This window comes from Ictalurus furcatus, chromosome 15, assembly GCF_023375685.1.
Source record: "Ictalurus furcatus strain D&B chromosome 15, Billie_1.0, whole genome shotgun sequence".
Lineage (NCBI taxonomy): Eukaryota > Metazoa > Chordata > Actinopteri > Siluriformes > Ictaluridae > Ictalurus > Ictalurus furcatus.
The window spans coordinates 13099348-13120626 of NC_071269.1; the positions used below are offsets into that span (position 1 = coordinate 13099348).

General features: G+C 36.6%; 1 protein-coding gene and 1 long non-coding RNA gene across 3 annotated transcripts; one reads left to right on the top strand and one right to left on the bottom strand.

Annotated features, from left to right (window-relative positions):
- Positions 1-636: 636 nt before the first annotated feature.
- LOC128619665 (uncharacterized) lies at positions 637-4057 on the top strand. Its single transcript, XR_008387971.1, has 2 exons — positions 637-2039; positions 3644-4057. It is a non-coding gene; the product is annotated as an uncharacterized LOC128619665 (long non-coding RNA).
- hck (HCK proto-oncogene, Src family tyrosine kinase) lies at positions 2325-20629 on the bottom strand. 2 transcript variants are annotated; one of them, XM_053643991.1, is made up of 13 exons: positions 19932-20629; positions 14422-14550; positions 10175-10214; positions 9583-9679; positions 9388-9483; positions 8162-8265; positions 7760-7909; positions 6942-7094; positions 6510-6692; positions 6340-6416; positions 5621-5774; positions 5350-5481; positions 2325-3842 (listed from the first exon to the last, which is right to left on the bottom strand). In XM_053643991.1, the coding sequence occupies exons 2-13, from the start codon at positions 14539-14541 to the stop codon at positions 3640-3642; spliced, it is 1509 nt and encodes a 502-aa protein (XP_053499966.1). In that variant the 5' UTR covers positions 14542-14550; positions 19932-20629; the 3' UTR covers positions 2325-3639. The 2 variants fall into 2 exon arrangements, with proteins under 2 accessions (XP_053499966.1, XP_053499964.1); XM_053643989.1 differs by having other exon boundaries at positions 10175-10217.
- Positions 20630-21279: the final 650 nt, after the last annotated feature.

Genomic DNA, 21279 nt, shown 5'->3' on the forward strand with positions numbered 1-21279 from the left:
CGAAATCATGACGTCTTCGGCTACCGCTGCATTGAGAGGCTTCTTAAGTTTATTAATTATTATAATTATTAATATGACTTGTTCGTTAGGCTTTGCTACATTTGTCTTTGTTTGTAAAATAGGGGTGTGCTGGTAAAACGGGCACTTCAGAGTATAAATGTTGTTAGTATAGGTTTTAATGCTCAGACTTGCTAATGCTTGCTTTCGCCGGGTTTCAGCTTTTGTGTGTAACAGCTAGCTTGAAACTGCGTTATTAGGTTTACATGTCGGTTTAGCATTCATTAGCTGCATTAATAATTATGCCAATGGAAGGTCCTCAGAGGGATAGTAAGGCAAAGGTGTGTGTGTGTGTGTAATAATTTAAAAAAAAAAAAAAGTCTTGTTTCAGTGTAGACATAAGCAGACTATATTACACAATTAATATATGTCATTACTTTTGGATATTAATTTCACTTATTTCACTAGGCTTTACACTACAAACAACTGCATCTAGAAAAGAGGTATATTGAAGCTAGAGTATATTGAATGTCGTGAGTTCAAACCCAAGCACTGCCATTGGTGGGCCCTTGAGCAAGGCGCTTAACCCTCAACTGCTCAGTTGTATAAATGAGAAATGTAAGTTGCTCTGGATGAGGGCATCTGCCAAATGCCATAAATGTAAATGTTCAACTGTAGTTCTGTGAACCATGCCAGAGGCTGGTGTTTTAACACCTGGATACTGCATGAGTGGACATGTTGAGAACTTCACCACAAAGCCTTGTGGTGATTGTATGACGTGGTGTTTTCTTTAAAATACACTTTGTAGCCAAGCGTATGTGGACACCTGACCATCACACCCGTATATGGGCCTTTCCCAAACTGTTGCCACAAAGTTGGAGGCAGAATGTCTAGGATGTCTTTGTATGCTAAAGAATTAAGATTTCCCTTCACTGGCACTAAGGGGCTTAACCCAGACCTATTCTAGCATGACAGTATCCCTGTGTGTAAAGTGAGGACTATAAAGACATCATCTGGAACCTTCTTGCAGAGTTCCTACCTCTTCTGTGTTGGTTCCAACTGATGGGGAACCTTGGCAGTTATCTGGTGTTCATAGAGCCACAGTTAAATGGGTAATCTACCATTCTATTTCACCCAGTGTTTTGACTCCTGGATATACCAGGAATATAAACCTATACGAGTATGTTACAAGGAACCAACTCACCCTAAGACTGACTGGAAGGACATACAGATATGATCACTGCGCGCATCTCACTGGGAGGGGCAAAGTTAACATTATAGAACTAGGAAAAGGTGCATGGTAATGCCCAGTACAGTACTGCCCATGAAGAGGAGATGTGTCTCATGGAAGTGTTAGGACAGGGGCCTGATTCCCAGCCAGCCTATAGTTTGAGGTGATTACATCCACCGCTCAGTGGGCCGGTCTTTGCTTAGACAGAGAAGCATCTGCTGTCTCTCCCCCACGACAGCTGATCTGAGGATCAAATCACTGCAGTCTGGTTTTTACGTAGAACTGCAAGATGTGCACTGGGCATAGAAAGAATCATTCCGATGGTTCCCTTTCATAGAATGCTGTGGTTGATTCGCAAAAGTGGATGATATGACCTTAGGAACCTTGAATTTTGCCAGAGAGTACTGAAGTTCTAGCCAGCAAGAATGTGGTTTAAGCAGAAATAGCTGCCACATACTTTTAGCATTGATGTAGATCTCTCCTTGTCTAACACACCATTCGCAGAAAAATTTCCATATGAGCACATACAAGGCTTGTGTTTCCTGTACTGCTGGATAGCAATATATTACCTGCTCTTCTCTCTGAGAGGCTATACCCCTAGGAGCAGGTACTCCGGCCGAGGGTGCCAAACCATTCCATCTGACTGAGACAGTAGACAGATTGATACACAAGGCATCCTATCCATCAGTATGATTATCAGAGGAAACCAGGGCCTTGCTGTCCAATTCAGAGCGACAAGCAACACTCTGTGACTCTATGATGGACTCGATGAGACACTTGAAGAGAATTTCAGTGTTCATTTCCTGATAATGTAGGTGTATATTCATCTTTTGATCTCAAACCCAAGTGTCTTCAGTGTATAGCAAAACAAAAGAATTGGCCTTGCCATTTCAATACTTAATAGGGGACTGTATGTACCATGCATGTAAATGTATTAGGATTCCTCAAATGAAGTGCAATATTTTTGCACCATGATCTTTTTAATTCTGGTATAGACATGGTCCAGAATTCCATGATTACTAATACAGACATATAATAATATGACTGAGTAGAAAAATTGTGGAGAATTCACTTAAATAACCACCCCTGCATTGTGTACCAGGAATGTTGAAATTTTTTATTTGGTTGTAGCTGTTTTGAGAAGGGAAAATTTTTCTAGTCTTAAATGTTAAAAGAACAAACCTCTATTATACTAAATAGAAAAAGAGTACTTGTTAAATCAGTTCACACATAACCTTGGCCATCAAAGGAAAAACATAAAAATAAAAAAATACACAAGATTCAATATCCATTAATGTAAAAAGCATATAGAAAAAGGTATAAACACATACAAATTCATGTCATTTTGATGGTCTTGACTAATTCTTCTATATTTCTCATTGTTTTTAGTCAGCTTCAAGGTTAAATGATCATTTTCTTAATTTAATCTCTATGAAGCACTTTAATGTAAGCAGGTTGCAAGTGAGATGCAGAATTAATGAAAAACTACTACAAATATACAGTACAACAGACATTTAGGAAATGTTTTTATGTTTAAATGAATTTTAGAAAGATTAATATCACAATTTATATTATGATATTATTGCACAGATGTTTAGGGAAAGTTACTTCATGTTTAAAAAAAAACCTTTAAATGAAATTGCAATGGTAAATAAATGAGAGTTCTGACAACACTTTCAGAAGTAGTATGAATTCACAAGCGTACATTAAAGCTGGACAGTTATTGAATGTACATCATGGCAAAAAAATTACCATTATGAAACGATGAATTTACAATAAAAAGTTGTTAGCTGTAATTTACTGATGAATGACAAACCAAACAAGTTCATTTCTGGTGGCTGCAACCTAATATAGGTTGAAGTTTTGAATTATTTTGTGTAAACCTTTCCAACAATCCAAACTGCAAATTCATAATTCATAATAATGCAATTCATATGAACAGTTATGAAGATTGAAATTTTGCTTAGGAGTGGGGTTAAAGTATCATTTTGTATTTGAATTCATTCAAATTCATAATGTTTCATGATTTTTTAATGAATCAGTTTCACTAAGCATGTGAAAGCATTGAACTAAACTTTCTGAAATTCACTACTGTTAAAAAAAATAAAACTGTTAAAGAAATGAGAACTAGTAGAACAGCAAAAAAACAAAAAAAAAAAACAGCAAAAGATAAAAATCCTCGATAATCCCATACATAAATTATGACTTTGTACAATTTTGTGCAATCATATGCTACACTCAACATAAGATAAAAGGCTTTGCATGATTAAATTAAGATTGCATTATTTGTTAATTCATTCACTCACTGCACATTTGCATTGGATATTAATGCATGTGCGCTTACTGTATGTGCCTAGCCTAAGAATGTGTGTGTGTGTGTGTGTGTGTGTGCGTGCGTGTGTGTGTATATCTCAGGGCTGTTGTTGGTACTGGCTCTCTGTGGCCGTATAGAAGTCCTCCAGCACGCTCTGAAGGTACTCAAAGGTCGGTCTGTCTTCTGGCTTGTTTTTCCAGCATTCTAGCATAATGTCATACAGCTCCTGAGGACATGAGTCCAAGCGCTGCATGCGATATCCTCTCTCCAGAGAGCGAATCACCTCTGGGTTTGTCATGCCTGGACAATACACACATACAAAGTGACAGTGAAAATTAAATGTTTGCACAATGTACACACAATGCACCATCTTTTGATGATCTTATACTCTGTTAACCCATTTGATATTTTATATCATATTTTATATATTTTGATATGTCAATGTAGAACATCCTGTACAATGCTAACAATCTTTGTCCTAACCAATGACTATAAAAACTGGACAAGTTGCCCCACTGATTCCTATTGTACCTTTTGTGAAGCTATGGCCTGTGCAGTAGGTATTTGTTAATATTTATTGAGCAGCCACAGTTGACTGAATAATATGTGATGGTCTATGAGTACACAGATCTATTGTATTAAAGTGGTTTCAATTAACTAAAGTAACAGATTTTCTGTATAAGCAAACTTTTATGTCTTAGAAACATCAACTTGTATGTGTCTTCTACTGCAAAACAGCTTACTATGCCTATCAAGCACCATAAATCAACATGTTTAATGACTTAGTTGATTGCCTGCAATACTGAATATTTCACCACTGTACATGCACACACTTGCTTTTAGGCCTACCGAAGCATGCAGGATGTCATCTTCCAAAATAGATGCCATTTTAACAGTTATTATTATTGTTATTATTATAACACTATTAACTGCTGACAGACTGTTGGACTAAAGGCTAAAACTGCTTCATGCAAGATATGCTTGACATATAATGGATTTGAATGAGGTTAAATAGTAATGCTACCAGCCACTAGAGGTCGTCAGAGACATTGTGGCTTCACATTCCAATGTAGTCATGTTGCAGATGGTGACAACAAAGAAAAACACTGGTTCTGTTATGCTACTGAATCAATACAGTTATTCTGACTGATCACCTCCATTCCATAATGAAGCATTTATATCTTTATATCTGGGAGTGGGTTCTTCCAGGATGGCAATGCCCCTATCCACAGAGTGTGAGGATTCACTGAATGGTTGGATGTTGATATGAGTCATTTTCACAATTACCTCAACTCAATTAAACACCCATGGGAGATTTTGGACTGATGTATTGAACAGTGCTTACCACCATCTTCAAAATACCAATTGAGGGAGACACTGTTCCTTAAATATGTCATCCATCTGTACATACAAAGATTTGTTCCCCTATGTGCTTGGCTCAATTTCTTTTATGATGAAAAAAATATTTTCAGCCAATAGTACAGAACATGAGGGCAAAGCTTCTACATTATGAAAGGTACTGTACTAACAATAGACATTCTCTCAGTTTATTAGGATAGGGGATTTCAACTTTTTTGGGCATACAACTCCTCCATTTGTTTAACCTGAATTGTAAAAATGTTGTTGCTCCTTCCTCCAGTGTGGATACTGTACATTGTACAATTGTACACTCTTGAGTGGTGTTTATATGTAACCTACAGTATATCTTTATCTTGCCCCCACTTTTAAAAGTAATCATGCCTACTTTGGGGGATGCACCCCACAGGTTTAAAAACCCTAAATTAGAATGTGGAGTGGCAGTGCTGACCTGGGTATGGTGTTCTGCCGTAACTAATAATCTCAGTGAGCAGAATACCGAAGGACCAGACGTCTGATTTGATGGTGAAGGAGCCATAGTTAATAGCCTCCGGCGCAGTCCACTTAATGGGGAATTTGGCACCTTACACAGAAAAATAGCAAGGTCTGTGGTTAGAATTTACATTGTCATTGTTTATTTGGTTTAGCAACACAACAAAAATCAGTAAATAAAGAATGAGTATTAGCAAGTATGCTGATTTGAGGACTGTGTAATGACTCACCTTCTCTGGCAGTATATTCATTGTCCTCTATGATACGTGCCAGACCAAAGTCGGCAATTTTGCACACCAGACTCTTATTAACCAGGATGTTGGCAGCCCGCAAGTCTCTGTGAATGTAGTTCCTTCGTTCGATGTAGGCCATGCCTTCTGCTGTCTGGGTAGGCAAAGACAAGTAGATTTGTATCTCAAATACAATCTAGAGTAAGAGTCGTTATCGTCACACATCAATGTGCTATGCATATGTTCTAGACTGCCTCTACTGGCTCTGAAGTGGTACTTTCAAATTAGCCTGTTACACAATATTTTTATCCATGGAGCCCTATAATTAAAGGGATCAATATTTGTGGTTTTATCTTTGAAACACTTTAATTTCAAGGGATAAATGTTTGTTTTCTCCCTTTGCAAGTCCAAAAGAAATTCTGTAAATAAAATCTGTTGGGCTTACTATGTGATTAGAAACTTCATAAAATCATTTATGCTCCAATGATCCACACACACGAATCCTGATACACCAGGGCACAATGTACAAGCCTACCTTTGCACACAGAGGTACCTGTTGCTTGTCAGATTTGAATATTAAAATTCGACCACTAACGCGACAAACCTGCTTTGTACATCAAAGGCAAATGTGTCATGGTACATTCAGTTCCATACACAAAAAACTGCAGGAACTGCAGAATGATAGCAGAGTGGAAAGGCACAGACACAGCCAGACTCACCTGTGCAGAGAAGTCTATCAGTTTGGGCAGCTGGAGACGATTTCCTTCGTCACTCTTGAGGAAGTCCAATAAACTGCCTTTAAAATGCACATACAGGCATATTTAAAAATGAATTCTCTTCACCTTTTATCCAGAAAATCCTGTATCTGCTCACACACATACAAACACACCATTCTCCATGAACTCTGTGATGATGTAGATGGGCTCTTCCTTGGTAACTACAGCATTGAGGCGGACCAGCTTGTCATGTTGGAGGCTCTTCATAAGGTTTGCTTCCATCAGGAATGCCTCCACAGACATACTGCCCGGCTTCATGGTCTTCACAGCCACCTTGGTGTGCTTGTTGTATGTGGCTGAAAATAAGAAGCCAAGCTACAATTAAAATAATACATATCCTTCTTCATTCATTTAACCATTGTTTTGGTTTTCAGGAAAAATATATATACGAAACTGGGTTTCATATGCACAAAACTTAACAACACTTAGTAATATCTCTGACCATTCGAAGCAAACGTTGTTGTGAAAAGCCATGAGGGTTAAAATATGCCAGACAAATGAACTTATCACAAAACATTAAGAGGAAACTGGTGGTCGGCACTTACCCATCCAAACTTCTCCAAATTGTCCAGCTCCCAGCCTTTTGTCCAGCTTGAGGGATTCTCGTGGGATTTCCCAGGCATCCTTTTCCCATGGCTTCTGGGGTTTGGCACTGATGCAGGGGTTAGTGAGTGATTGACACAGTCCATCTCCCTGCTCTGTAAAAAAAAGACAGAAACACATCCCACCTGTGACCCTGTCTCCATATGTTAGTCAAAGGACTCTGACCTACTCTAATGCAAACCCTGATACACAAGGCAGGGAAAGGCTTTCAGCTAGTGGCTATGACAATGTCTTTCTTGATAACACTGAGAGGATATATTAATGCATTAAATGTTTTTAAAGTGATTTTATGCTATGTAAGTCAAACCAAGGACACTAGAAAAACTAGTGACATTTTGTTCTTACATCTGAGTGTATCTTATCATAGACCACAGTGCAAAGCAAAAAGTTTTCACAGTGATTTTATATGGAAAAATACACTCAGTATCACAAAAAGAGTATTAAGGCTACTTTAGATTATGTGAGAACAACTCACAATCTCAAGAGATTTTCTAATAGTTGGTGAATATATGCATACCCTGATCACATTTGAAATTATTTTCTTGCATTTTTATAGAATATGAAATATGCTGTGTGACCACACCGCATCACAGACACAAAACATTAAAAGGTCTCTTGGTTACAGAAATAAAGATAAATGTTTAGCTTTGGGTGCAGGCATAGCTATATTTATCTCAGTTTAGCTACTGTACAGTTGAACCCCTTTAAACAAATTACGCTGTGGTGTACGTGTTATTAAAGGACTTCCTCTGGCTCTTACTCTTGTAATGGTTGACGAGCTCCTGCAGGGTGCTGAATGTGATCCGAGGTGAAATGTAGAAGCCACCACTGTCTAGTGTACGGATCTTATAATGCTTCACTGTATCACCTGTTTGAGGGTCATGGTCCCTTACTGATAATGAGTAGCTTCCTGTGAAACAGAAGTGTGGATAAGTATAAGTAAATATAAGTATTGACAACTGTATTATGGTGCAAATGAAGATAATGCTAATAATTCAACAATAAAAATGAATTAGGGTTTAATGCGTGAAATGATTCAGATGAACACTTAGATCTTAAGTAATCTTTATAGAATCCTATTTCTGCTTAGTCACTTAGGAAATAAAATATAAGTAATTATTTAAGTAGATTCAGTTGAATTTAGCATGTATGTTTAACTCGCCTTTGGTGGTCTCACTGTCCCTGATCATGAAAGAGCCCACTTTATTCCCAGAGACCAGTAGCTGTCTCTCTGCATCTTTCCTGCTCACTCCTGTGAAGAACCAGCTGAAAGACACACACAGTGTACAGTATTTCAGAGCACTGGATTATAGGTGTGCATTAAAACTAGGATCCACATGGGCCACAGGATCAAACAAAAAAAAAGCTGTTAACTGTAATATAATAAATGTTAATTTGGTCTTGTAGCCATTTTGGTAGCCTTTTTAAAAAAACCCACTGTATAATAACGTCCTAGCTGCCATTTACTCTTAACCCAGCACCAGAAGATTATGAGAAATAGCTATCACCACTAGTTGGTATATTATGGTAAAAAAGTATGGAAATCAGCTTAAAGTCCCATGAAGTGCTTTGAAAGATGCAGCATTATTCGATGTGTTGATGTAATTTCCACTGAAACGAGAAGTTAGGGTGAGACATATCGAGTGGCTCCACCCCTTTTTAAATAGCCAATCGCTCAACAACGGCAATTTTTATAATGTTGGTAGCGGGACACTTCATATTCTTGAAAGCATTAGATTGGACAGAAAATCTGATGAGAAGCTGAAGTGCAGAATGATGTCATAGAAATTGTTGATCCCTATTAGTGGTAGAGAGAGAAACTGTAAATTCTGAATGCATATATCTTATAAATGTGAATTTTGTCATTGTTTTGGAGCAAACTAGCTTGTAGATAACCTTAAGACTGACATATTTATATTAAAAGCCACAAAACTTCATTTTGATTTCATGGGGAATTTAAATTAATTCTGTTGCTTATTGTCTCTATACAATATGTATAGACATATAAGGATATAACTTGTCCCAATATGTCAATTACTTTTGATTACTTACTGTCCCTATATGTCTGCACCTTGTTCCAAGAGAAATTCATAGTACATGCAAATGTGCTTGGCTGAATAAAGTGATTCTAATTGTGTATATTTTGGAAAATGCAACAGGCTAAGTACATTAAGAAAATATAAACTGGGATTGGTCAGACTTTCTGCTGGAGCGGGTTTAAAAAAAAAACAAACAAACAAAAAAAACAGTCCTGTGCTCACTCATTGAATCTCAGTGAGCAAAACCTGTTCATGCCAAGGATTTGTCCACAATGTACCTAAATTATCTGCATTATGTGTTGCATACATACACTTGGTATAATGTATATTGTGTATATTATACACTCACTCTTCAGTTTGAAGTGTGTCTTTAGCTACATAGTTACTGGGGATGTATCCTTCCTGAGTAGTACTCAGAGACATTGCTTTCCACCATTCACCTGACCTGCAGAAAGACAAAGCATGAAAAATAAAAATTACACATGTATGAAAGTATACTAAGAACTGTACCACTTTTGAAAGCTTATGTCCAGGGAGCACTTACTCTTGTAAGATTTTTAACTTGTCTCCTTTTTTAAAGCCCAGGTCTCCATCATGCAAGGCATCATAGTCAAAGAGCGCTATGGCTATGTTCTCAATATCTAAGAAGCATGAACAGACTTTTAGAATGCTTTTACTCAGCCAGTAGACAGTTAGTCAAGTCTAATCAGTGGTATTATCACATTATAAAAAAATACATAAAGCTAGATTATTACGAGCTGAGAATTCATCATACGATAAACACTAGAGAAGCAGCAAACAGGAAATGAATTTGGCACCATGCTTGCAAAATCTAACACGGATTACAGTTTGTCAACAGTGTAGGAAAGTATTATATTAATAGCTCAGCTGTAAAACCATGATGTTAGCAGTGACTTCCTCTTTAGCGTGCAGTGAACATTTTATGAACTAGTACTCCACCTCAATTGGATTTAAATGATTTATATCATTAACATGTTTATAAACCAATGAATTAATAAATTTTTCGTAACTGTATGCCTGAAGACACAACTCAAACCAGAGATGGGCAACAGTTGAACATTTAAGCAGGAGAAAGTTTATAACAAATCTTTTATTGAGTGAAAAACGTCCCTCACCGTCTGTGCTTGAGGAAGGAGGAACAGGGAAGGTTTTGTTCTGCTGAGAGAATAAAAAAGTGATTTTTATTTTTATTAAATGTTCATTTAATCAGAGTCCCCCCCCCACACACACATTTCATATGATTATAAAACTGAACCTGAATAATAGAAGTTAAATATTTTACAATCACTCCGTTCATTGGTACTTGTGCACTGCATCAATTTCACTCAGGGGCGCACAGTGGCTTAGTAGTTACTACATTCACCTCACACCTCCAGGGTTGGGGGTTTGATTCCCGCCACGGCCCTGTGTTCTCCCCGTGCTGCGGGGGTTTCCTCCGGGTACTCCGGTTTCCTCCCCTAGTCCAAAGATGCATGGTAGGCTGATTGGCATGTCCAAAATGTCCGTAGTGTATAAACAGGTGTGTGAATGTGTATGTGATTGTGCCCTGTGATGGATTGGCACCACGTCCAGGGTGTACCCCGCCTTGTGCCCGATGCCCCCTGGGATAGGCTTCAGGTTCCCCCGTGACCCTGAAGGATAAGCGGTATAGAAAATGGATGGATGGATGGATCCACTGCTGTAGGAACAACTTCATAAGTCTGTGATAGCTGTTAGCACGATACATATCGTATACAATGTGTATTATGTTAGTGAAAGGGAAAGGCTTTAATCCATAAAAGTTCTATGCATAAAATATAAAAATCTCCACCAAAAAGTAGTTTTGCAGGAGCACCTCCATTATTAACACTTCTGAAGGATTTTGAAAGAGCTTACTAGGAAATTGGAGCTGGAAGTTTCTGCACTTGTGGCTCACTTTGTGCTATTTTGACTCACTTTATGCTGTTCTAGGTGGTCCCAAAAGATTGGACATGGACACCCAAAAGATTTGCACTTCTCAACAACTCAAAAAGTCTCACCCTTGCTTCAGTGGATGATCTCACCTGGATACTGTAGACATGTAGAGTACTAAAGAACTGCTGCTGTAATCACAAAGCCTGTCCTGTGCTTATCATTCATAATATGCTCATACTGAACATGCTTTCAACATACACAGTACTCTTTGACTATATAGTATAGCTGTAGTGGAGGAATGGTTTATAATCGCACTAATCTGGTATCTCCCAGAACAGGATGGGTTCCCTTTCCAGTGTGGTTCCTCTCTAGGTTTTTTCCTCATCTTGTCTCTTTCCATACCACTGTTGCCTCTCACTTGCTCATTAGGAGTCTAAATATAAATCTACATCTGAGATTCGGTAAAGCTGCTTTTTGTGACGATGTCTGTTGTTAAATTTCACTGAAATTAAATAAGATTATTAAGATGAGCAATTATTTTTGGCTTTGTGTTTAGAGAGGAAGAAGTATTAAAGTGATCTGTTTACAAAGTAAATATGGACTGTGTTCAAATGAAGGGGCTGTGACAGTGTTTAACCGTTCTCTGAGTACAGGGATTGATAGTTCATGTCCTGGATGAAGTACTAAACAAGTTAGATTACATTTATACAGTCATCACAAATCATTTCTAGGTTGTAACGAGAGGACAACACAATACTAAAGTCACCAAAGGCACATACAGGAAGCGAATGTAGGCTGTCACCACTGTTTGGTCATTATTAAAATCAGACAGAAGTAATTCTAAGCGCAGAGCAGAACAACACCTGGTTTTAGTGAAATGTGTCTCCTCTTTAGCAATAGAGAATATATGGATATTAGCTGATATTATCTACTTCTCTAAACCTACCAATATTATACACTGACTTAAATGGCATGAAATACTCTCATTACAATGCTCCACTGTAAAAACTATGAGGACCTTTAGTCAATACTTAAATATATGTATTGTTGTGAGATAAATAAACAAAAACAAAAAAAAACAAGTTCCATGATATTGTTCCATTTTTTGGTTTGTAATTTTACTGAGTTTTGATGACACAAACACAAATGAGCATTTGCTGATCGTTTCAACACATTATCCTGAGTAACCTGAGCTTAAAATCTTTGATTAAATAATAAACAACAAAAGTTAATTTCTGGTACCTTCATTAAATTTGTTTGACAACTTAATTTCGGAATTCTCCCGCCCACTTTACATGCTTGGGCAAGTTCTCACGGCTTGACTGAGAACAAATAGCGGAAATGCAAATCATGTTTTTCATGAACAAGGTCAGTGTTATTACTGTTATAAACGTATTTTCTTTATGACCCAAACAATGTGGGTATTTTTGCTTTCGATTGAGGTATGATTGCTCTGCAATTCTGCAGACGTGACGCCTGATTCTAAGCTACCTTTTGGTAAGCCACAGACAGACAGACCAGCAAGTAATCTACAGCTACATCTATTACTTGCATTGACTCAGAATAGTGTTGGTGAGCTAATAAAACATAGAATTCAAGTCTATCCTGCAAAGGTTGCTGTATTAAAATTAATGTTAATGCCCTATGGAGAATATTGGAGGGTATGAAACAACCATTAATGTACTATATCACAACAGATTTCCATTGTGTGCAATATTATGAAAATAAACATTACTCTTTTGTTGCAAAGCATACTTTTTGTTAGGGGCAGATATTGTTTGGGGCATAAGCTGTCTTTAAGCTAAGTTAAGTGCTATAGAAAGGTGCAGTGTATCATGTAACTTGGCGCCATTTTGCATTCTGCATTCATGTAGCTCTGAATATAATCATCATACTCAAGACATATTTACAGCTGATTTAATATTACTCCAAACCAAACATAATACTTAAAAATGTCATTTATTTGATTATAAAACTTAAATTGGGATTACAAATTAGTAAATCTTGCAACATGGTCTGAAGCAATTTGTGTAAAATTAGACTTCCATGTAACTCTGAGGTCTTTATTGTTTAAAAGCACGCTACTCCTGTTTCATTAATGACCTTAATACTTGAGAACCTATTTAAAACAAATTAATACAACCTGAGTGTGTTGCACTTTAGACTTGTCTTAGAATTGGTGTTGTCTTTTATATGTATAGTTTATCCTCACAGACCTGTACAAATACATTCAGAAGTTCTCTTTGTTTATCCAGAGTTTAAATGTACAACATATTTTCATTGGCAACTCTACCAGCAGTTGGCATAACTCTAAAAGCTTGCTGCAAAAAAATGTTATTTGCTTACACAACATTTTATTCTTTTCTTACAATGATGGAAGTCACATATCACCATCAATAAAACTAGCTTTTATTAATACGCTCTCACAGTTGATGCTCTAAAGCCTAGTTGACTGGTCATTTGAATTGATTCATTCAAAACTGCAATAATTTGAAAAGCACCGATAATGTCAATTTACAACTAATAAAACATGTTCTGTGAGTAGAAATGTTTAGAAATAAAATCTCTATTACAGCAAAAAATAATAAAAATATTTTAATGATACACATTTCAATTGTAACTAACGAGCCAAATATTTGAATAGATGGATTATGTTAGAAATAATTCTATATTGATGAGAGGCTGTGGAATTTAATTTACAGTTAAATGGGTCCAAAAAGCTTGACAACCTCTTCCTTAAAGCACAAAGCATACTCTGCACACTTAAAAATAAATGATAAAACACTAGAAGGTCTCTGTGTAACAAGGATTTCAGGTTTTGTTTTTAGGTGTCTTTTGTTTAGTCCACTGCTCTGTTTTAGTGCTAAATCTGTTGTTATGAAATTGGAGCACTCAGTTGAAACATGTTTTTGATTGAAGGCATAAAATAAAATAAAATGCGACTTTTTTTGGTCTTATAAACTATAAATAATAATTTATACTACATTACATGTTTATACAACTTAAATGTATGATTGTTTCTACCCTATCATGTTAGAGGACATTGTGAGATTTCATCAGAGCACTGGTTTCAGCACACTATACTTTCATATGTGACTGTAAAATAACAAAACTCCCAAAATAGTGCAGATAAGATAGGGTGTGGTTTCAAAAAGATTGTCATTTGACTGGCTTATTTTAGTACTGGCTTATTTTAGTACAGTATCTTGGAGTAACCGGTCTTCTGTGCCATCACCAAACTTCAGTGATCAGGAAGAGGAAGCACACCCAAGCAAGCTGAATATGCTAAAATATTCCATGCCGATGACCTTGCAAAACACAGGCGACAATCTAATGTGCAATCATCAACTTTTTAGGTAGAAGTAAGGTTATGAGAAAGTCCCTGAAACACTTCTTTCCAGAGAGTCTTTTTAAGACTCTCTGATTTCCTGCTCAACCCAATGAAACCCTGGTGTAGATCTCTACTTACAGCCTTGCTCCCTGTCGTAGGGTCTTTGACATAGTGCGCAGTCTGATTGCGGTTCCCCATGTCGTTGTCCACCGTTTTGCCACCTGAATCCTGGTCTGGCTTGGTGCCAACACAGCCCATGATAAAAACCTGTGCACAGACAATCAGAGAAATGAGTACAGAAGCATTAGACGTTGCTGCCTAGCAGTGGTGCAGCATGACAGCTGGAGTTGTGGTCTAATCTTTAAAAGTCATTTATGGAATGATTTGTTTCATTTGCTTATGCTGTAATTTCTTTGCTGCATTCTGCCCATGAAATGACCGAAACATAATTATCATTAAATATGAGATGTTTTATTTATTTATTTTATTTTATTTTATTTATTTTTTAAATTATTTATTTTATTTTATTTTATTTATTTATTTATTTATTTATTTTAATAAATGGCAACCCTTTATTGTATACTTTATGGAGTTACAGACACTTCCCACTTAAATTTTTGTGCCTGTTCTTGGGTTTTATAATATTTATATAACCAGCGTACAGAAGTACAGAAATGGTGGTCCTGTGGTGTGCATGTATGAGAGTCGACGAATAGAAAGACAGCTATCAAAAGGAAGAAGCCAGGGGAAGCTATGAGACACCCCCCCCCCACACACACACACTACAGCTGCACCATGTACACACAGTACAGATTAAGCTAGCAGTACCAGCTGTTTCAACTATTACTCTTCATGGAGCAGACAGCCCACATTATTTTCCACAAAAAAATATAAATGGCATATTAGTCTGAGTTTACACTAGTCACTGTTCATTTTAAAACTCCTTACATTGTCATTCTACAAAACACATCCACAGTGAAAGCATGTGTTTTGGAGTGAAAACAGTCCTTGAATTTAAAATGAGTCACAATGTTCACAGTACCAATTGTAGGTCATCGTAACACTGCAGACACACTGATATGCGTAGTGGTGTATCAGAAGTTTCTTGTTGGTGCAAACATTCTGCATTTTGCATGTATACATCATTGGTTCTAGTCTGTAATAGGGTCCCTTTCTCTCTCTGTCTCTCTCCTGCACACACAGTGGTGAGTCATGGTTTGTCTCACACTCTCTCTTAAACATACATACATTCATGTATGCATACATACATACATAGCCTACTGGTAACTGTAGTCAATGAGGAACTAAAATTCAGGTCGTAAAGTCAGAGAAGGCGATCTTTCACGAGGCTAAACATTATGTGAACATGCTATGTATTTTTAAAATAGACATATTTAAACAGTCTGACTGTAGACATATGAATAATATAATGACACTGCATAACGTAATATCTTGTATTAAGGGTTTGTCATTTTAATGCAGAATGACCTGGCAGCTTTCATACCCAGCAAACAGTCGCTGCAGAAATTCATTGTGAGGATGTAGAACAGCCAAATCTTATATTGATATTAAAGCTAGATGGAAAGGGAATAAAAATGTTATGCTGGAATTAATTCTATAGTGTTAAACAAGTAGAAAACACATATGCACTATGTTATATGATAGTATGAACTAGCTAAAATAGGTCCGCTTAGAGAAAAATGAAAGCATCTCATGTATAAACATAACTCTACTCTTTCATTACTTTTCACATCACGAAAATCGAAATAACTCTGTTTTGAGGCATAAATATTAATTTGATCCAAAAATGATAATTGGACATTTCTACTGAGTCACTGAAAGGACATGGTTATCTATCTATCACATGCACACCAGATACAAGTGTGATAATATCTGGTACACGTGATAATTACCCAGATATTTTTATTATACCTTGTTATTTCAGGGGCTCTGTACATTTCATACAGGTTTGTTGTTGAAAAATGACTACAGGAATTAAACTACATTGTAACACAACTGATATGTACACCTCAACCAAACAGGACTTGAAAATACTTTCATTCTTCATGTATTTATAATCTGAATCTGCAATACATAACTAATCCATGAATATCCTTTTTGATAGAAGACAACTCCTGCTGAGCTCTGCAGAAGTATTGTTTTATATTGCTGCTTTATACAGTATGCTACACATTGTTGGTTGGATGAAGCAGACATTGCAAGGTAGTGGGGTTTTCCTGTAGCCATAAACACGAGCACTGTACACTGATATAAAAAAGGGGGTCAAAGACTAGCGAATTGACTTTGATAGAATATACAGTAAAACGCTGCCCCCAAGTTTGTACAAAGCAGTTCTCAGAGTCATTAACAGACTCAACTGCTGTGTAGGTAGACATCATCAGGGCTTGTGTTGAATTAATTGCATAGTTTATAGCACCAATTTATACTAGACATATTCGCTGATAAGAAATACAGAAATAGAAGCATTCATCTAACCTTTGAAACAAGCCAGGTGTGAGGCAATGCCTGAAGGGCCAAAAAAAAAAAAAAAAAAAACTAAGCTAAAACTATAGTACCCTACATAATAGATAAGTGTACTAGTTCCCTTAAGCCTTACAACTCAAGTGCATTACAACTTCCCAGCAGTTTTCCCCAGTTGTTTTATGTTTGTGCACTGTGTCTTCCCAGGATGCAACAGTATTCAAACGACATATTCAAAGAGCCTTAAGCAGAAGAGCAGGAAGTTAAGTCCAGTTAAGAGAAAATATCCCACAATCACTTCCTCTAGTCATTTTATAGTGGGGAAAGCCCAGGGAATGTGGTGGATTAATTCATTTACGCTACACTGCTTAGAAGAAGGTCCCCCCCCCCCCCCCACTTGCACTCGATATGTTCTGTATAGGGTCTTTTTTTCTATGAATGGAACAATATTAGAAATAATTAATTTGAACATAAAACATTATGTGCTTGGAGGTCACTCACTGAAAAAAAAAAAAAAGCATTGCTCATTTTATACTACTGAGATTACGTGTAAGGGTTTTTGACATGAAAGTACCAAGCTGAAATAAAAGTGGAAAAATGTATTTCTTTCTTTCTTTTATTGACATACACTGTTTAAATTGTACCGTTCCTCATTACTCAGGTGGTATACTTATCTTTTTTACCTTTACTATGTTTCATTTTATGTGTATATATTGTTCATTTGAAAAAACTGGACCATAATCACCATGTGGAGTAAAGCTTTACACTATATGCGCCTTTCTAGGTAAAAGATACCTACTAAAGGCACAAAAAAAGTGAACACTTATGGGTATAATCCCACTGACAAGGAATGGTACAGTTAGTATTTAGTTTAAAAAAAAAGAAACTAAAAAATACAGTAGCATTTTTCTCAAGGATTATTTGTAATATAAAGATAACCATGTTTTGGCTGGTTCTATATATTGCAAATAATATTAATTATTGTATAAATATCAATACCAAAAGTGATGGTCTGAGTCAAAGGGTCATTCAATCTCTAGTCGACATACCATATAGTTTAAACAAGGTAGGAGTTTGTATTACAGCTGATTGGACACTGTTATATACACACGCACATACACGCACACACACACACACACACACACACACACACACACACACACACACTGAATCTGTCTGATGTAGCTGGAAGGCACTGAAGCAGAATAAAGGCAAACTGAAAACATGCTTCCTCATTCCGCTCTCACTGGTTCCTCTTTTGCTCTATACTTATTACTGTGTGGCTATATCGGTCTCATTTTTACTACTGCTTTTTTGTTACTGGAACTTTTTATATATTCAGCTTTATATATATTATATATATATATATATATATATATATATATATATATATATATATATATATAAAAACTGCAGTTTTCTGGCAAGGCTTAAAAAGGTTTTGGGCTATACCACCATTCAGCCATTTCCAGATAAATGTAGGGATTTCGCACCTTCACATCTGTATAAGAAGGCAATCAATAAGGACTGTCTGGACAAATCGACACAGAGAGTTTCATGTTCTCCTGTAAGCCACACAGAACAGAGAAATGTCCAGCTCTCTGTTAAAGATGGAACTCAGAGACTCAGCATGCTCAGAACTCTGAACTTTGAAGAGCAAGGGGGAAGTCAGCTGAAGGCCTTCTCCAACAGGAAGCGGTGGTATTTGAAGGCGGTATTTGATGCAAAAAGAGGGTATTTGAAGCTAAACTGTTTCTAACAGGAACAACCATGACCTCCACTGCTGTACATGACATTAACGTAGAATGTGCAGCCCATAGTATTCTGCCATGTCAGTATTTTTTGGCCCGTTTTTGCTGTGCTGTTTGCTGTTGCTCTGAGTGATTAACCTTGCTGTGTCACATAATGTGCATAATTTGCAGTTTGTATTCTTTTAAAAAAAAAAAAAAAAAAAAAAAAAAGCTTGTATCAGTCATTGTTAGAGTTTCTAAGTTGCTAGAGTTTATAGCACTCTTGTGGACTAGCATGTTCTCACAGTGTTCTCCATCTCACACTTGTTTGTGGTCAGTTGATGGAAACTAGGACTTGTTGTACTGGTATTAGTGTCAGGGTTGGGGTTTTTTCAGCGTCATGCTTGGATTAGATTCTAATTCACTTCTCTTAAAACACTGATAAACATGGCAGCTAAACGAATAAAACGTGGTGTACATGTAAATGGACTCAAAACAGAAGATCTGAAAGGCAAGGAGCTGGCCAAACAGTATCACACAGTTTCTTAGACTACCCTGGAGCTTGCTAACAGATATTGGCATATTTTATCTATAAAATGTTGTAAGCAATTGTACATGAAACTTCATCATATTGGGTGCACCATCCAATAGCTACACCAATCAGACTGTAACTAATTATGGGGTTTACATCTTAAAAACAGGACATTCAACCTTTAAGCGAGGCATTTTTTTCCCCATCCGCAATTCCACCAAAAGCTCTGCAAAGATCACGTTATTAATGTAAAACCCCTCTTTAAGACTAAGCTTGTCAAAGGGTTCTTATCATGTCAGGAACATCCGGCAAAACAAAGTACTAGTGATGTCTAATAGGACAGTCTTATAGACTAAACTTGCTAGATGGTATAATTAAACTGCTTTCACTACTGGCCCAATAAAGTGAAACTCTACATAAGAGACTAACGCTTGATTAATTAGTTTGATTGGTTGCTTTATAGCATAATGTTGTTGGCTTGTTTGGTAAAAAAAAAAAAAAAAAGGAAATGGATATTGGTGTAATTACACACAAACGGACAGATCAGTGTGGCTATAATGAATCTAAGATGACTTAAAAATCACTTGTGAAAAATAAGCTGCATATAACATACATGTGTGTCAGTTATATGAAGATTTCACAGCAAAGTGAAACATTAATTACTGGCTCAATTAGTAGCTTTATCATTTAAAATACCAAATCAAAATGACAAATTACAAAGTGTTTATTTTTATTGCCTATATAGAAAATCTGTAGGATGTGTACCATGAAACCAGTCTACTAGAGTTGTGGTGAATAAATGATAGTAATCTTTATATATACACAATATATATAAATGTGCAAATGTTCTTAATGCTAGTGAATAAATAAATAAATGCATACATACATACATAAAAAGTCCTTACCCAGTTAAAGCTAATTTAATCCACGAGCGCCTTACAAGAAATGTCGACCATGAGAGAAGTTTCTTTTACCACTAAAGCACGTTTTCTATGCCGGTTCCCCACATCTCGTACGGCGAACTCTGTGTTGTGAGCAGTACAAGTACAGCTATACAGTGCAGTAAGAAAATGAAGAGGAAGTTCAGCCACCTACTGACACAGTGGATGAACGCGCGCGCAGTATCATGGGCTGTATTCCAAACCGCACCAACCTACTTAATAGAGTGTCAAACTGTACTTGCTACGTCATCAAGGACAGGAGAAGGTAGGCGGTGTGCAATTTCGGTGTACTATCATGAAAGGTAGTTTGTGGTTGTGGATGTACCCAGCAATATCTTTTGATATCCGTTTCCTGTGATCTCACAGGATCCACAGACAATCACGCCGTCAAATTGGATTAAAAATCCTTTGACCATAAAGCAGTCAAACCGTGAAAGTCAAAACCCCCTTAAAGAATTAATTAATTAATCAATCAAATAAAAAAAAAAAAATGCAGCTCTTGTTGCTCAATCTGGTAACTCTGGGCACCCTAATAACCAACTACCAAATAGTAGTAGCTTGTAATTGGTTTTTGAAATACTAGTCTGCTGTTATGAGGCATCAATAGCCTACTATTCATTCTAGCCTACTATTCATTCTAGCCTACTATTTCTACTACTAGCACACTTTTAAAAATAAAGCTTCCAAATAGAACCATAAAGGGTTTTTCAGCCTGATGCCATAGGATTTGCACAAATAGTCATTTGCTATAAAGTTCTTTAGAGAACCATCTATTACTGGTGCTTTAAATAACCCAGAAATGGTTCTTCACAGCAGTGTCACAAGGAACCATGTTATCATAAGTTCTCTAAAAACACTTAGTTAGTGCTTTAAGTAACCAAAGTAAGGTTCTTAAGAGTGATGCCTTTTCCAGTCCCACTTTATAGGATTCATGTTAACCTGTTAGGATGATACCTTGAAGAACCAATACACTGCTCTGAAGAACCTATAATGAAACATAAAGAACTTCTCCAAAGAACCATATAGCTTAACTCAAGAATCCTATACCATGGAAAAAATGGTTCTTGGCCAGAAGAAGGTTCTTTGGAGAACCTGTGGTGCTGTAAAGAACCATTGAATAACCTTTATCTTTAAGAGTGTAGTAGTAGTAGTAGTAATAGTAAGAAGAAGCAGAAGAAGAAGATGAAGAAGCAGAAGAAGACACCAATATAATAAAGTTTACTTATGTAGCACTTTCCAACAATTATGCACAAAGTGCTGGTTGAAACAAGAAAAGTGGAATACCAAAAGCAACAAAAAAACGGTTATTAAA

Coding starts and splice junctions, on each gene's coding strand:
- hck (XM_053643989.1), bottom strand. CDS start 14,541: ATGGGCTGTGTTGGCACCAAGCCAGACCAGGATTCAGGTGGCAAAACG. Junction 5,775..6,339: donor TGATAGACTTCTCTGCACAG/GTGAGTCTGGCT, acceptor TTGCCTACCCAG/ACAGCAGAAGGCATGGCCTA. Junction 3,843..5,349: donor CGGCAGAACACCATACCCAG/GTCAGCACTGCC, acceptor TGTATTGTCCAG/GCATGACAAACCCAGAGGTG.